Source organism: Prunus persica, chromosome G2 (assembly GCF_000346465.2).
Source record: "Prunus persica cultivar Lovell chromosome G2, Prunus_persica_NCBIv2, whole genome shotgun sequence".
NCBI lineage: Eukaryota > Viridiplantae > Streptophyta > Magnoliopsida > Rosales > Rosaceae > Prunus > Prunus persica.
The window spans coordinates 18,813,381-18,832,337 of record NC_034010.1 but is presented as its reverse complement, the minus strand read 5'-3'; the positions used below and the strand labels follow the sequence as shown (position 1 = coordinate 18,832,337).

The following is an 18,957-nucleotide window of genomic DNA, read 5'->3' as shown; positions in this document are numbered from 1 at the left end:
CATCGGGCAATGGGTCCGCACGACGTGGCCAATGTCGTGGGCCAAGGAGCTATGCAACTCCGCCGTCGGTGCAGCCCGATGGCGCTCGTCGTATCCGATGCTGATACGACTGTTGGTCACCCGGGTGACCTTCGCCGTCTTCAGCTGACGACACGGTCCTCGGGTGTTCCTCTTCGCTGCAAAGAAATAAGGTATTAATGTTAAATAAAAAAACATTGTCAAATTTCAATATAAAATTAACAATACAAAAGTGTAGTTATACCTGGCTGTGATCCCGAGACACCAGTACCGTCGGTCGATGTCGTGTCGATGGTATCGGTGGGCCGGTGCCGCCGCCTAGCACTAGCTGGCTGCGCCACGGATGACGCAGATGACACAGGCGCCTGGGGCGCCCCGGGACCAACCACCATGTGGTCCAGCAAAGCAGGAGCAGTGGCAGCAGATGCCGACTGAGCCGGGGGATCCGAACTCGGTGCAGTCGTCATCGACCTACCACGTCTAATCAAGTCTGACATCTGCACATATAATTTCATTCAGAATTTAAACTAATTAATTAAAAGCATAGCCTGACCTAGGGTTTGGAATTTCGGAGTATCCGGGACTCCGATCAACGATCGGTCGAATCCTAAACGATCCTAGAAACACAAAGGTACAACTACGTGAGTTTGAGTTCGATCCAACGGTCCGAACATATCAAACCTGGAAATCGCACAATAGGCGAAATCCGATCAAGACTCAAACGGTAACCAAATTCAAATCCGAGCAAACCTACGCGCTCGTGACAAACAGGGGATTGCTCTGGGACCCAATGCCCCACTGCCACAACATCCCACCCGCCACCACACGCGCCGGCAGCGCGTGGGTGTCCAAAGCGATAACATTCGCCGGAAAATTCTAAAAACTAACGGCCAAGGTTCCTACCCTAGGTTGAAAATATTAATTGGAGCCACTTTTGTTCTCAGACGGACCCCGAAAAATGGCCGGAAGTGGCCGGATTTGACATTCTCAAACCGGCCAAAACCTAGGTTTTAATTCCTATTTCCTACAGCAAAAATTCAGTAAATCCTAACCAACCATCAGCTAGAGCACAAAAAATAGTCGAGAAATCATACCTCAAGCGTCGGAAATGGCGGCCGGAGGAGAGAGAAATCGGCGGCGAAGATTCGGGACAAAACCGACGACACGCGACGGCAGGGAGGCGGCGACGGCAGGGAGGCGGCTGAGGTGACGGCAGAGAGGTGGCTGAGGAACGAACGGAGAGAGAGGGCGGAGGCGACGGCGGAGAGAGAAGGGAGGAAAACCATAAATGGGGAAGAAGGAGGCTCGGGTCGTTTCTGCAGATTTATGCGACCTTGCGCGACGAACCATAACTCCGTCGCGAAAAATTGCATTAATGAATCTTGCGCGACGGAAATATCGTCGCGCAAAGTGGCCCTAATGAACCTTGCGCGATGGAAACAACGAGATTCGTCGCGCAAAACACATTCTGGCCGCCAAAATTTTGGGATTTAGGGTTTAGCGGGAGGCTGAAACTGAAGGGTCTGTGCCTTTTGCGCAACGAAGCAAGCAAGCGTCGCGCAATATTATCATTGCGCGACGCAAATGTTCCTATTCGTCGCGCAAAACACTTTCTGGCCGCCAAAATTTTGAGATTTAGGGTTTAGCGGGAGGCTGAAACTGAAGGGTCTGTGCCTTTTGCGCGACGAAGTAAGTGCGCGTCGCGCAATATCTGTCGCGCAAAATGGCATTAATGAACCTTGCGCGACGGAAGCACCGTTTTCGTCACGCAAAACACCTGTGGCCGCCAAAATTTTGGGGTTTAGGGTTGGGCTGAAACTGAAGGGTCTTTGACTTTTGCGCGACGAAGGAACTACGCGTCGCGCAATATCTGTCGCGCAAAATGGCATTAATGAAGCTCGCGCGACGGAAGTAGTTGGGCTGAAACTGAAGGGTCTTTGACTTTTGCGCGACGAAGGAACTACGCGTCGCGCAATATCTGTCGCGCAAAATGGCATTAATGAAGCTCGCGCGACGGAAGTACGCGTGTTCGTCGCGCAAAACACCTCTGGCCGCCAAAATTTTGGGGTTTAGGGTTGGGCTGAAACTGAAGGGTCTTCGCCTTTTGCGCGACGAAGTTTATTCGGTTCGTCGCGCCAGTTCAGAATTTCATTCGGTTGAAATTTTCACTAAGTGTTCAAAGGGGATGGAGGGGTGAACTGTGTGTCCCAGATTGCGCGACGAATGAGAGAATATCCGTCGCGCAATCTTTATGACTTTCACTTTGCGCGACGAAAGGAAATTATTCGTCGCGCAAAACCGAAACCCTAAAATGTAAACCCTAAGCCGTAAGCCCTAAGCCCTAAACCCTAAACCCTAAAATAGTTTCAATGATCCAACCGGCAAACTTATTTTTTTATACTTGGAGATCGTATACGCCAAAAATCAAAACGACCAAACATTCAGATATCAGAAAACGGGACAAAATATTTCGACGGTTATAAATGAAAAGTCATGATTTAACGGTTATTTTAATTCCGATTTTGATCATTTTTTGCAGCAACATTTGTTGACCCTATATGAATACAATGACTGAATTTGATCTTCAATTTCAGATTTTTACACTAGGGGATACCACATAAAGGTTAAGTTACATTTTGACAAATGTATGAACAAATTTTTGAGTTTTTGGTGAATAGACGATTTTGATAGCACACGCAGTCTACGAAACTAGTTTCACCCATCCAGCCGTCAAACTTGTTTTTTTATAATTCGAGATCATAGACAGCAAAATTCGGCCCAAAAAAACATTCAGAGATTAAGTAACGGGGTAAAACTTTTCGACGGTTCTAAATAAAAAGTGATGATTGAACGGTTATTTGAACTCCGATGTTGATGATTTTTTACACCAACAGTCCTACACTCCATATGAATACAATGAAATACTTCGATCGCCAATTTGAAATATATATGTGTGTATATATTATACTATAACGTAACCTAATATATATTTGCGCGACGAAGTTCTTCTTATCGTCGCGCAAAAAACCCATACGCGACGCATTCATGTTCGTCGCGAAAACTATTGCGACGAGGTTGGTTCGTCGCGCAAAATTTACGCGACGCATTTTTTTACGTCGCGTATGGTATTTTTGCGCGACGATAATGTGTCTTCGTCGCGCAAGGATTTGGCGCCATAACTGCTCCTTTTATTCAAATTGTGTATGCTTTGTATTTTTGGGAAAGGTTTTGTATTCATCATTTTTTATGCTTTGTATTTTTTGGGAAGGCTTTGTATTTCCTCATCAAAACCAAACTAAATTGATAATTAAGATTTGAATCGACCGAATTTATCGGTTTGACTAGATTGATGCCACTAATCATGAACCAAAGTGAAGAAAAATAAGTGGCACACAGCTAATATTGGAGAAATAACTTAAATTTGTTTAAACATGAAGAAATAACTATATCTCAAAAGAAAAAAATAATAATTGAAGAGGCCTTAAGGCATGAATAAATAAATAAATAAATAAAAACCAATCAACAAGCATGGGGTCGTAATAAGTACTGACTAAAGTATTGACATTCCAATGAAGTTTGTGATGAAATATGGAGAATGAATACACAACTACATATGGACAACTACATATATTCAAAGATTTGTATTACACAAAATGAATACACTAACATAATAAATTTACAAATAAATTCATTATTCATCATCTGAACTATAATAACTTTCGTTATCGTCGCTATCATCACTCTCGGTCTCCCAATCTTCTTCCTCCTCCTCCTCTATAACTGCATCATTGGCGTTGCTAGGGCCCACTGCAACATCGTATCGGGGAAGATCACCGAGGTCAATTGTAATTGACTGAATCGGTATTTCGACTGAAGCCACTCCTTTTATTTGAAACGGTTCTTGTATAACATTTGTATCTCGAAGTGTTTCCGCATCATTTTCCATTGAAGATTCTAAACGTTGGTCAGCCACATTGTCGACGTCGTTGTCACTTGGGTCTAGTTCTGGTATATCATACACGTTCCTATGATCCATCTTCTGCACAACTTTCCACCCGTTCCCGGCTTTAGGGTCATCTAGATACACAATTTGGGACGCCATGTTTGCCAAAATGTACGGGTCGTCATCATACCAAGTTCTGTTAATGTTCACAGACAGTACTCCATGGTCGATTTTAACACTTCCCGCCCTATTTGGGTTGGTATCGAACCATCGACACTTAAACATGATGACTTGGTATCGATCTTTGTAAAGCAATTGCACGACAGTTGTCAGTTTGCCATAGAAATCAATGTCCGTACTTTCGCCTCCACCTGGGACATGGACACCGCTGTTTTGCGTACACAACTTGTCATCTCGTGCGGCCCCCAAAAATTTGACGCCGTTAACATTACAACCCGAGAACAATTCAGCGCGAATTGGGCCGAACGCCAAGTTATATAACTCATCACTGTAAGTGGGGGAATTCGATGATTTCAATTTATTCACCTAATAGTATACAAAACCAATTACATGTTAGTCTGACAAAATTAAATACTACAATTTATATTTGTCAATGAGAAAACACTTATAACTTACAGAATCCAAAAACCATTGCGGAAATAATTCACGGTGTTTCCGGGCAACCAAATGTGATGGATGTTCTCGCTTCATCATCTGTTCATGCTCATCTAAGTAGGCCATTATCTCATCACAATTGTTTAGTACGAACCAATGCGCTACCTCCATGTCATTTCTAGAAAACGACTCTCCTCATCCAGGATCTCCAAATGGTCGTGCGCTTTGGGCAAAAACAGAAAGTTTTTCATTTCTCATACCTCCGTCATTATTGCGTTGAGGACGATTGAAAACCGTCTCCACATCTTTTAAATACATTCCACAGAAAGTAAGCGACTCATATTGAACCCAAGCCTCTATAATTGATCCTTCGGGCTTTGCCCTGTTGCGTACACTTTTTTTCAGCTCTCCGAGAAGCCTGCCAAAATAAAACGATATGATACAAATTAGCAAACTGTCGATAATGATGCATACACAAATGATAAAGATTATATACTTTTCTATTGGATACATCCATCGATAGTTGACAGGACCAGCAAGCAATGCCTCTTCTGGCAAGTGAACCATCACGTGCATCATACTTGTAAAGAAAGCTGGAGGAAATATCATCTCAAACTTGCATAGGACTTGGACAATGTCATGGCGCAACTGAAACATGTCTGTCCTTCGCAATGTTTTTGCCGTCAGTTGGGAAAAAAATCTGGATAACAACATGATTGGCTTCACCACATCTTCCGGCAGTAGGTGTCGAATACCCACAGGAAGTAGGCGTCGCATGAACACATGGCAGTCATGGCTCTTAAGTCCAGTAAATTTACCCCCATCGACATTCACGCAACGTGCGATATTAGAAGCATACCCATCGGGAAATTTGACAGACGATACAAACTTTAGAAACTCCTTTTTGTCATTCGGTTTCATAGAAAAGAATGCAAGATCCCTTCTAGCTTTATCACTGTCCTTATTCATCCATAAACCCCTTCGTATGCCCATTCTTTCCAAATCAAGACGAGCTTTGATCGTGTCCTTCGTCTTCCCCTCGATATCTAGAATCGTGCCCACCAATGTGTCGAATACATTTTTCTCAACATGCATCACATCTAGATTGTGCCTCAATTTCAGTTTCGACCAATATGGGAGCTCAAAAAACATAGACTTGTGCGTCCAGTTCAAATGTGTAGAAGGTCTGGTCCGACTAACTGTTTTCCCGAACGGAGCAAAATCCAAACGGTTCAGCTGTTCCAAGATCTCATCACCGGACCATTCTCTAGGTCTGAGGCGACGCTCTGTGTTCCCGTCGAACTCTTTATCTTTTTCTCGCCACTCGTGGTCCCATGGCAACCATCTCCGATGACCAAGGTAACAAACTTTTCCCGCGTGCCAACCAGAAGTTACATCTTCCTTGCATACAGGACATGCCATATAACCCTTTGTGCTCCACCCAGAAACCATTGCATATGCTGGAAAATCATTCACAGTCCACATAACTGCTGCTCGCAAAGTGAACATCCTCCCAGTTGATTTATCGTACGTGCGAACACCGTTTGTCCATAAATCCTTCAGCTCATCAACCAGAGGCCTTAAGTACACATCAATTGACCTGCCAGGATCCTCAGTTATCAAAACAGTCATCATCATGTATTCTTTTTTCATGCATTTCCAAGGCGGCAAATTATATGGGAATGCGAAAATCGGCCAAGTGCTGTGGTGTTGGTTTAAAACCCCATACGGATTGAATCCGTCAGTGGCAAGTCCCAATCTTACATTTCGGGGATCAGCAGCAAACTCGGGGAACGTTCGATCGAACTCTTTCCATGCCTCCCCATCTGCAGGATGCCGCATCACATCATCGTCTACCCGTTTTTCCTTATGCCATCTCATGTCTATGGCAGTATGCGTCGACATATACAATCGCTGCAACCTAGGTTTAAGGGGCAGATAACGCATGACTTTTTGTGGTATCTTAGTCGTTCTATTCTGGGATGTCATTTTGAACCTCGACTCATTGCATATAGGGCATGTATCCAACGTTTCATGCTCTTTGTAGAATAACATGCAATTGTTTTTGCAAGCGTGGATTTTTTCATAACCCAATCCAAGACCGTGCAACACCTTCTGTGCATGTTTATGGTCTTTCGGCAAACAATTGTCCGTCGGAAGCATTCTCTTGAAAACCCCCAAAAAGTAATCGAAACACAAGTTCGACATACGATACTTTATTTTTCCGTGCATTAGCTCCACAATGGCAGTGAGAACGGAAAAGCTCTCGCACCCCGGGGTATAACTCTTGGTTGGCATTTTTTAACAGTTTTTCATACTGTTCAAACTCCGCACTGTCTATTGGTGTAGGCACGTCATCTTCCCCTTCCTGATTGATGTTGGTCGATGCGAATGGAAAAGCATCATGTATAATACCCATGACTTGATCATTAGGATCCACAATAGGTTCAACATTGTCCACTCTTGGGGCATTTGAAGACGAAGCATGCTCTACTTGTTCGCCGTGAAGGTTCCAAATGCTATATGTTTCAATCATTCCATTCCTTACTAAATGAAATCCAACATTTTCAATTGTCTCCCACAACGTGTTGTTACACCTCCTACAAGGACAACGGATTCTAGTTGCACCCGGGTTGTGTCTACGTGCAAACTCAATAAAATCCTCGATTCCATCCAAGTATTCGTCTGCGCATCTATTCGGATTCTGTATCCACCTTCTGTCCATAATTCCTGAAACCACAATCACGACACAACAATCACAACAACTTCATACGAAGTTATAATGTCACCTTATGCCTCCGGTAAGGGCCCTATCCCATTCGGGAATGCATAGTCCTGTCACGTCACCTACGGCTACATGAGATTAGATTTCGACGTGGATTAATTTCGGCAGCATCTCGACACAGTTTTTGAAGTGGGCATAGGTATAAATACCTACGTACCACCCGAAGAACGTACCGAGATGACACCGAAATCTCCACAATCGAAACCTAATCCTGTAGCCGAAGATTATGTGACAACACTATGCATTACCAAACTGTCCAAATAATGGGACAATTCAAGAATTAATTGGACCGCAGTCATGCATTACGCATCCATGCACGAAATCCAACTAATCTCGAACGGGAAACTACGTGTTACTAAACATAAAAATAAAAGTACGAAGTTAATTTCAATTAACTTCGTACATCACAACACATTGTGCTATGTCACGCACAATTTCACAACATTATACACATATAACTTCACAAAAAAATTACAAACATAACAAACAAACTTTTACAATAACATACCTTCTCAATCGTTCTCCACCAATCACCAATCACAAATATCCCTAACGATAACAAAATTAATAGCGTTACTACGAATTTACATTAATACATTTAAACTAACGACAAAAAATACATACCCAATGAACGTACTGAATTCACAGCAGAGCAACGGCATGGAGAGTGAGAGAGAGGCAAAATACAGTGGGAGAGTGAGAGAGAGGCAGAATGCAGAAACTGCATTCTGCCTCTGCAATGGCAGATACTAAAATGAAGAAGAAGGACTTTGCGCGACGAACAACCCAGTCCGTCGCGCAAAATGCCGTCGCGAAAACCCACTTTTCCGTCGCACAAAAAAACATTTCCGTCGCGCATTTACCTGCCGACATCAGGTTTTTTGCGCGACGAATTAAATTATCCGTCGCACAAACATCCGTCGCGCAAATAACATTATTCGTCGCTCAAGGTTTCGATTACGTCGCGCAAATAACATTTATTTCGTCGCGCAAGATAGCACCGGCATTACACTTTACGCGACGAAGCTAATTCCGTCGCGCAAAAAAAGTTTTCCCACCCTGCTTTTTACCACCAAAATTAAGTAACCCTCGTTTTCTTATGCGACGGTACATATTTCCGTCGCGCTAAGGCGTCTTTTGCGACGAAAAAGTTCGTCGCGCAAAGTTTTTTACAGCAAAAAAAATTAGACAATTTTCTGTCCATCTTTACGCGACGAAACATTTAGATTGTCGCGCAATATTGTCATGCGCGACGATTGTTTTCGTTGCGCAAGATTCTGGCGCCAAAAAAAGAACCGGGGTTTTTTCCCCGACCTTTGCGCGACGAAATTAGTGTTGGTCGCGCATAGAATGTTTGCGCGACGAAGATTTTTCGTCGCGCTAGTGTTCTGCTGTTTGCACTCCGGTATTTTTTTTTCGTCGCAATAGTGATTTTTGCGCGACGAAAATATGTTCGTCGCGCAAACTTCCGTCGCGCAAATAGTAAATCGTAGTAGTGATGGGTTATATGAAAAAAAAATCTTGGCAAAAACAATTGAAAAACAAATCTTGTCATATGAATCTTACCCAAAAAAATTTGTGTCATTTAAATCTCAATTTCCATTAAAATTATCAAAGATTTTTTTTATTTTTTATTTATAAATAGTCTAATATGATGTTATCCGAAACATCACCAAACACAGTATAACTTAGTCAGATTATTTATCCGGAACAGCACCAAACGCCTTATGTAACACCCCGACTCCAAATTAAACCCCTTATTTTAATTATTTAATAATTTAAGGGAAATTATAAATTTACCCTTGAGATAAGGGCATATTTGACAATGATACCTTTAAGTTGGTAATATTTGATAATGAGTTTGATATAGATATTGTTATCAAGCTGTCTTTCCAAACTGTGCACATAAGGTTTTGATCCTTGATCTTTAAAGAAGAGTCTTAAATGGATGTTTTACTCAAGTGGGAGAATGTAAGAACTCTATTTGAGTTCACATCCATTTAGGAATCCAATCTGATCAGGGATACAAGGGAGAGATAAGCTGGGTATACACGGATAAGTATGATAGAGTTGAAGCTCTATCTCACTTGTGGAATATCTATTATATTAGGCTATGTATTCGGGAGGTGATAAGGATAAGCTTTAAGGATTCCTTTGTGGGCTAGGAACCTCAAGGCTCTCACCTATAAAACTAAGGCTTCGGTCCCCACTCTCATGCACAAAAAACAGACTCATATTCCTACCCATATAGGAGAGATTTAGAGTGCATAAAGAGAGGAAGACCAAGGCCAGTTCGTGTGGTATTTGCTGCTGTTGTTGTGCTTGCTCTAATGGCTTCTCAAGATTAGTGCTTATAGATTACATGTGAAATAGAACTAACATGTGGTAGAGCAAGTTTATGACCTTGACTTGGAAAAGTTAACGTGGGGAAGGCAAGTTTATGACCTTGACTTGGAAAAGTTAACGTGGGGAAGGGTGCTTTTGTCCAGGGGCCCTTTTTTATTTTCTTGTCTGAATCCAGAAAAGTTAACCTGTGGAAGGCAAGTTTATGACTTTGACTTGGAAAAATTAACGTGGGGAAGGGTGCTTTTGTCCAGGGGCCCTTCTTTTTTTTCTTGTCTGAATCCAGAGGGCCTTCTTTCCATCGTGTTCAATATAATTGTCTGCCCCAGTTCTCTCTTGCTTTCAACCCTCTTTTCTTTTTGGGGGCCTGAATCAGTCCTCCCTTTCCCTTTCTCTGTTTCAAAATAAAAAATAAAAAATATTTGAGTTAATTACAATTTTTGATCACTGGGGTTTTGCTTGAAATCAAATTTGGTCTGGGGTTTTTAATCACTGGGGTTTTAAAAAAATATTTGAGTTAATTACATCGTGTTCAATAGAATTCTGAAATGACATAATTTAGGTTTACATCATTTGAATTTCTAGTAATTGAACGTTTCAGTGTTTGGATTTATATATGTTGAATTTTGTAAATGACACTATGAACATTGTGAAATGATGCTTATTTTAGTGAAAATTAAATTCGGGAATTTGATGCCTCAATTTCCACGATTTTTTATGCACGTCATTTAATAAATTATGCGCTTACGTTACCAAATAAGAGAATTGTCAATTTCTCTTTTTAAACACCCGACGTTTAGCTAAAGTCCAAGCCTCATCTAAACGGAAGGCAAAGAAACCTCGAAGGAAGAGAAAACAAACAGATGTTTTGTTTCTCTTATTTACTATTGTTCAAAGTGCCAAACTCCTCAAGAAGTCTTCCTTACAGCAAATTTCCGACCAAAAGCAATTATCCTCGGAAACCAATACTGTAGGGTTTAGGGTCCTTTGCACAATTAGCATAATTATAAGGTTGAGTTTACCACTTTTTTATATAAGGTTGTAAGCAATCAACTCATATTATAACATGTATACAAGATGTACCACTTCGTCATATTATGGTAATATTCTTGTAAGCAATGCCTTGTGGAGATTAATGAATATCAATTCAGCCATTATTCTGTTTCTTCACAATCCCCAAGTGGAGTTTTTAGTAAGTTAAATCCTTAAGAATAAATAAGCAAAAGGGTTGGAAATGATATCACATATAAACTCTAATAGGCTTTTACAAAGTTAACAAATTGAGTTGAAGTTTCTTGGTCTTTTTAATTGAAAATATGAGAAATCGAATATATGTAATTGACAGAGACCTTTTTTCTTTTGTTTCGAATTGACATCAGTGGTTCTTAATTGCAAGGATGGAATTTTATGTAATGAATATTTGGTTGCATTTACACTTGTTTATTAATCAGATCTGAGATATTGACTTAAGTCATCAGGAGTCTTAAAATACTTCTTGATTGAACATGATTTCTTTGACACATTGAACAATCAATTTACTGTTTGGCAATACTAAGAAAACCAAATGGCTGCCTTCAGCAATATAACGTCAAGCACATGTTCGGAGACATATATTGTCTTGATGCTTAGCAAATATCTTAACTTCTGATCTGAATGCACTATTTATTTCCAGTCTAATGAATTAACTTATACTTGAAGTCAAGCGCATGTTCTTGCAATGCAAGTATATGCAAATTTCAACCCATCATTGTTCCCCCATCCCCATCTTGTTTGAAATTGGGAGTCCCTTCCGTTCTCACTCGCTTCCAACCCTCTTTTCTTTTCTTTTTTGAATCAGTCTTCCTCCCCTGCCGTTTTAATTATCTCTCTCTCTCCAAATCAAGCTCCTTTTCTGTTTTCCTGGTTCAACGCTTATCTAATTTCTATGGCTGGTGAATTCTCAGGAGGTAATTGAGAATGGGGAGGAAGCCACGACAATGAAACCGACCTCAAAAGTATTTTTATTTTAACTTCAATTTTGTGAAGATGTAGGTTAAAACTATTGATTTACACTTTAGAATTCACCAAAAGGATTGAAATACGAAGACTTAAAATTGATTACCTGAATTGAATGTCTAAAATGAAGCTTATATAGGTGCAAAAAGTGATGGGCAATTCCCATTATTAATTTATGTTGATGATATGAATGCTAGATTGCAAACCTGTAGACACTCATATTGTTCAGAATTATCATATTGGAGAATACCTGGATCAAGTTCCAACTAACAGAGAAAGATACCAAAGGTTAGTGGGGAGTAGGGCTCGTCAATAGGCTGGGGCCAGGCTTGGGCCGGGCCGGCCTTTAAAGAGGAGAGAGAAAATACCGGGCCGGGACGGACTAGGTTTTTTTAGAAAATTCAAAGCCCAAGCCCAACCCATAGGCCGGGCCAAAACGGGCCTACTTCATTCAAAAAAAATCATAAACTTAATCATAAGGGCATTTTAGTCTAAATTTGATATTAAACTCACTTAATTCTAATATTTTCACATCAAACCAAATTCATAAAATACCCAATAAAGTCACACAACTTAATAAGATTTTCCACAAAAAATAATAAAACCAAGTATTATTTTTGAGTTTATTACATAATTAGACCATAATACGTTTTAAGAAATAATTTTAAAAAATAATAAGTATCAAAAAGATTTTTTTTTTAAAGGATGGTATAAATAAATATGTAAATGTTTGGTGATGTATTCAAGAAAAACATGATTATATTTGGTGGTACGATTATGTTTCGTGATATGATTATATTTGGTGATATGATATGTTATTCATCTTATTTATATATATAATTGTTGTATTAATAATTGACACAAATTAATATGCTAATCATCCAATTATAAACTAGGAATGAGTAAAGAAAAGTAAATGAAATGAAACAAATTATATATGTGATTTATTTAAGGACCCGCCCCGAATTTTCTCAAAATCCGAGACGAACCCTTTGGAATTCCTGACATCACCCCGATGTCAGGCCCACTTACTAAAAACCGAGACTTCCTGCCGAAATTTCGGCAGAGTCTCCTCTATAATTTGGACATTTCCCAAAATTTATACCTGCATGAAAACGCATTTAATATTCCCAACTGGTAGCATGCACAATATAGGTTCATGCAATTCACACAAATGGCCTTCGGCCTTTCCATAATTCCTAACCAACTACCTAATAACTTTAGGCTGCCTACGTACCCTCCTTGAGGGATCAAGCCACACGTAGTTCTTCCTTCAAACCCAATTCCACCTTTGGGCGATCCCTTATTTCATTTCTCTGTATTTCATATAATCTCCCCATACGCCAGTACAACCAACGCCACGTATGGGGCCTGTCAACACGCCGGATAACCTACGCCACGTGCGACCATGCCATACTATCATATCACATAACTCCCCATACGCCGGTACAACCAACGCCACGTATGGGGCCTGTCCCAACGCCGGATAACCTACGCCACGCGGGACCTCAATTTCATATCACAAATCTCCCCATACGCCGGTACAACCAACGCCACGTATGGGGTCTGTCCCAACGCCGGATAACCTACGCCACGTGCGACCTCAACACAATATTACGAATCTCCCCATACGCCGGTACAACCAACGCCACGTATGGGGTCTGTCCCAACGCCGGATAACCTACGCCACGTGGGACCTAACTTTCACTTGGTGGTGCATGTAGTAAATCCAACATCCGGGGCTCCGATTCACGATCCGTGAATTCCTGCACGATCCTAGAAATACCTAGATTACCATATATTAAATTTGGGACCATCCGACGGTCCCAACCTATCGAACCCGGATAACGCATAATATGCGATTATCCGTTCGATAGTCAAACGACGTCCGAATTGAGATCCGCGAAATCCTACGCACTCGTGACAACCTAAGGATCTCATCGGAACACATCGCTACTTTTTCTACAGTGCCCACGCGCCGCCGCACGCGCCGGCAGCGCGTGGGTGCCCAAAGCGATAACGCTTCGCCGGTAAATCTCAACATCTCGGCTCCAAACTCCTACCCTAGGTATATCACCCTATTTGGAGCCACTTTTGTTCTTGGACCTACCCCAAAAAGTGGCCGGAAATGGCCGATCACGGCGGCCGAAGTTTCGGCCAATTTTCAATTCGAAAATCGAGTGATCTAGAGATTGAATCGATCAAAACCCAACCAACAGGCAGCTAGAACAGCTCGAGAGGTTCAAAATCCATACCTGGGTCGACGGAATTGGTGGCCGGAGGAGGGAGATCGACGGCGTTGAAGTTTCGACGACTTTCCGGTGGTTTTCTGCATTTTCCGGCCAGCACAGGCTGCGTCGCCGGCGGGGAACGGTCGGGGAAGGAAGGAGGGACGACGGTGGTTCGAACGCCACCGGTCCCGTGGCCGGTGGTGCCCTGTGGCGGCGCCGGCGCCTCTTGGAAGGCGACGGCAGCAAACGGGAGAGAGGAGAGAGAGAGAGAGGTCGCGCGGGAGAGAGAGAGAGAGAGAGAGAGAGAGAGAGAGAGAAAAAAAAAATCTGATTTTATAAAAAATCCCATTTCGAAATATTTACGATTATGCCACTGGGCTTCTTTTGACCATATCTCTCTCGTTACAACTCCGATTCGAGCCTACTACGTGTCTATGAACTCGTCTCAGTACGACCTATCCAAAAATATAAGTCGCGGTCCCAAACTCTTTCCGATTAAAAATATGACTAAAATACCCTTAAATAATTAAATATTTAAATAAGGGTTAAATTTGGGGTCGGGGTGTTACAATTTAAGTGTTATAATCCTAATCATAAACTCTTATTTATACATAATTATATATGTATGCGGGCCTAACGGGACGGGCTTTTGTGGGCGGGCCGGGGCGGGCTTTTTTGGACTTAATCGGGTCGAGCTTATGGGCCGGACCGGGCTTCAGACACCCAAGCCCAAGCCTAGCTTGGCCCAAGGCTGGCCGGGCCATCTCAAAGCCCATAACGGGCCGGACCGGGCTTTTTTCCAATGGCCCGGGTGGGCCCCCATTGGTCCATAAGCCCGCGGGCCAAATGATGAGGCCTAGTGGGAAGATTGATCTATATGTCACATACTCGACCATACATTGCTTCTAGAAAAGGACTTATGTTATCTAAACATGGTCATTTGAATATTGATGGTTACACATATGCAGATTGGGCAGGTAGTGTAACATATAGAAAATCCACATCTGGTTACTTTATATTCGTGGAAAGTAATTTGGTGACATGGAGGAGCAAAAAATAGAAGGTAGTAGCTCTATTTAGTGCAAAAGCCGAGTTTAGAGGTATGACTAAAGGAATTTGCAAACTCCTTTGGCTACATAGGTTGCTTACTAATCTTGGGTATAGACCCACATCTGTAATGAATCTCTTTTGTGACAACAAAGCTGCAATAATTATTGCACAAAATCCGGTTCAACATGATCCCACCAAACAGCATCCAGTTCAACATATTGAGGTGGATCGACACTTTAACAAACAGAAGCTCGAGGCTAAAGTGATTCAGTTTTCTTTCGTAAAGTCCAAGAATCAACTGGCTGATATTTTGGCAAAGGAAATATCCAATAAAGCGTTCCACAATTCATTGGACTAGTTGGGCATTAGCGATATCTACGAACTAACTTGAGAGAGAGTGTTGGTTTGACTTGTGGATCCGTATTTACTTTCCTTACATGCCAAGGATTCCTATATTAAATTCATTTACTTTAATTAATGATTTCTTACCGTAAATAGAATTCTGAGTTATTACTTTTCTTGACTTACAAGAATTTATTTTATTATAAATTTAATTTCCTACAAGAGGAAGAATATACATAAAATTCCCACTAATCATATGTAATTGACAGGAACCGTTTTTTTGTTTCGAATTGACAACGCTGGTCCTTAATTGCAAGGATTTAATTTTTTTTGATGATTATTTGTTTGCATTTGCACTTTTTTATTAATTAGTTCGTGAGTTCTTGACCGTGGTCACCTCATTCTGGAGTATTGATCAAAATGTCAGTTCGTGAGTTCTTGACTTTAGTCACCTCATGCCAGTCCATAAATAGATACTTGACACTATCCCATCACTTCTCTATTGATCAAAATGTCAAATAATATTAAATTGTTACTTGACACGTGTACGCTATTGCTCAACCATTTGATCATGCTAGTCTATAAATGGATGGCTCTCTAGCTTTAACTTTCACAGATGATTCTTTAGCAAAGAGTGCAAACAAAAAATATCAAAACATTATGGGGATTCACCTATCGATTCGCATGCTCTCGAAACTACTAATTCTGTTGTTGTGTCATCTTGTGGTTGCAAACTTTGTAGACTCTTTGCAGCAGCTATCTTGCCATGCCGAGGAGAGATCTGCCTTGCTGCAGTTCAAGGAGAGCTTTATTATTGACAAATCTGCTTCACGTTCTAAAGGTGCTTATCCAAAGGTTTCATCATGGAAACCAACTGCAGGAGGAAATAGCAGTTGCTGCTCGTGGGACGGCGTGGAGTGTGACAAGATGACGGGTCATGTTATTGGCCTTGATCTTAGCAGCAGTTATCTCTACGGCTCTTTCGACTCCAATAGTAGCCTGTTCAGCCTGGTTCATCTTCAAAGGTTAAGCCTCTCTGACAATGACTTCATTTACTCTCAAATTCCATCTAGCATAAGAAATTTTCCAAGCCTCACTCATCTTGACCTCTCTGCCTCTTTCTTTTCTGGTCAAGTCCCATCTGAAGTCTCACACTTGTCCAAGTTGACATACCTTAATCTGCGTTGCAATATTCTTGAAATTGAAACATCTCCTGATAATCCTCAGCGATTGTTGAAACTTCAACCATCCGATATGAGTAGTCTGGTTCAAAATTTAACTAGTCTAGAAACTCTTGATCTCAGTTTCATTAACATATCATCAATCATACTTGTTTCCTTGACAAATTTATCATTTTTAACACAACTTGCCCTCAAGAAATGTGATTTGTTTGGCGAATTTCCAGTGAAAATTTTTAGTCTACCGAACTTAGAAGTTCTTAATGTGAGATACAACCAAGATCTCATTGGATATTTGCCCGAATTTAATCGAAGTAGTCATGTCGTCTCACTGAAAGTTGGGTTTACTAGTTTTTTCGGAACCATACCTTCTTCGATTGAAAAGCTTAATGCATTGCAAAAGTTGGATGTCGCTCAATGCAATTTTTCAAACTCGTTGGTTCCATCTGCACTTGGCAATCTTAGACAGCTCACTTACCTAGACATTTCAGCAAGCAGATTTGGAGGTCCAATTCCTGATTCTTTGGCAAACCTTACCCAATTGACTGTGTTTAGAGCTGGTACGAATTCTTTAACTGGTCCAATTCCATCTTGGCTAGGTAACTTTACCAAACTAGTTTACCTACAATTTTCTTTTAATCATTTGAATGGTTCAATTCCGGCCTCATTTTCCAATCTCATCAATCTCAAGATCCTTTGTCTACAGTCAAATAACCTGAGCGGTGTAGTGGAGTTTCAAATGTTTCAGAAGCAACAAAATCTCTACCAACTCCAATTGAGTTCGAACAACTTTGAATTTGTTACTGGATCCAATATTATGAACGCAGCTATTCCACAGTTCACCGTTTTGGCTTTGAGATTATGCAATTTAAAAGAGTTCCCATATTTCCTACAAAATCAGAAAAAATTGAAACGGTTGGATCTGGCAGACAACAAAATCAGTGGTGAAGTACCAAATTGGATGTGGAATTTAAGCAAGGAAACTCTGGTACTCCTGGACATTTCTGGAAACTTATTTTCAGGAGAACTTCCAGCTGTCATACCCTGGGTTAACCTGCTCTCTTTGAGGCTTTCAAACAACATTTTTCACGGACGATTACCGATCCCTCCACCATCCTTGCTAGAATATGGAGCCAATAACAACAAATTTACTGGAGAAATTTCACCATTGCTTTGCAATATGAATTCTCTTCTGTACCTTGACTTGTCGACAAATAACTTGAATGGCACGCTTCCTCCGTGTCTCGGAAACTTTAGTGAGGGTCTATTGCTTTTACTTCTTGGAAGCAACTCGTTTTATGGAATGATGCCTCAACCATTCAACAACAGAAGCAGTTTGAGGATGATTGATGTTAGTCAGAACCAATTGCAGGGGCAATTACCGAGGTCATTGGCGAATTGTGTGATGCTTGAGTATCTGGTTCTGTCAAACAATCAATTCAGTGATGATTTTCCCATTTGGTTGGGGACTCTTCAAGAGTTAAAACTTTTGGCAATGCGCCATAATGGGTTTAATGGTGTGATAGGACAGTCTAGAACAAATGTTGACTTCATCAAGTTACGCATTCTTGATTTGTCTTACAACAATTTTAGAGGTGAGATTCCACCTTTGTTTCCAGATATTGCTGTAAACATGTCAACATACATGCAGGCACAAGTACAGTATGTCATCACTGATATTTATCTTACACGAAATGTTTCTTACTCAATCACATTAGCAATTAAAGGTTTGGATTTGCACTATTCGAAGATTCTAGAAGGCTTTGCAGCCATTGATATCTCAAGCAATAAATTTGAAGGGAAGATTCCAGAGTTCATTGGGAACCTTACGGAGCTTCGCTCTCTCAATATTTCCAACAACATTCTCACTGGTTCCATCCCATCATCCCTTGGCAAGTTAACGAATCTTGAATCTCTGGACCTTTCACAAAACAAGCTCTCAGGGCAGATCCCCCAACAACTGACGCAGCTTTCATTCCTTGGGACCTTTAGTGTGTCTCACAACAATCTCATAGGTCCTATACCTCAAGGAACCCAACTTACTTCATTCAACAGCACTTCATATGAGGGAAACCCAGGATTGTGTGGAGATCCATTACCAAATAAATGTGGAAATCAAGAGGCCCCTCAACAGCCATTTTCAACTGAAGAAGACAGTGATTCAGGCTCATCTCGAACTCTTGAATATGATTTGATATTTGGTTTGGCTGGAGTTGGAAGTGGGTTGGTAGTGGGAGTGGTTCTTGCGAATGTCGTGATCACAAGAAGGCAGGAGTGGTTTCTTAAGATTGTTGGAATGGTCAGGCTAATGATATGGAAAAAGGTAGAGTAGGGGATGCAGAAATTGGGTTTGTAGTAAGGTCATGCATTTAAAGTTGTTCTCCTGTGTTTCCTTCCTTCTCCTTCTATGTAACCTTGCTCTTTCTTTGAGTTGTACTTATGCTAATGGAAGAATCA

The 18,957-nt window shown here is 41.2% G+C and overlaps 1 protein-coding gene across 1 annotated transcript; it reads left to right on the top strand.

Moving 5' to 3' along the window:
- Window positions 15,908–18,832, top strand: LOC109947402 (receptor like protein 30-like). Its single transcript, XM_020557362.1, has one exon. It carries the CDS (start codon window positions 15,908–15,910, stop codon window positions 18,830–18,832), a length of 2,925 nt encoding a protein of 974 aa, XP_020412951.1.

Excerpts from the sequence above, each read along its gene's own strand:
- LOC109947402 (XM_020557362.1), top strand. The coding sequence starts at position 15,908 with ATGGATGGCTCTCTAGCTTTAACTTTCACAGATGATTCTTTAGCAAAG.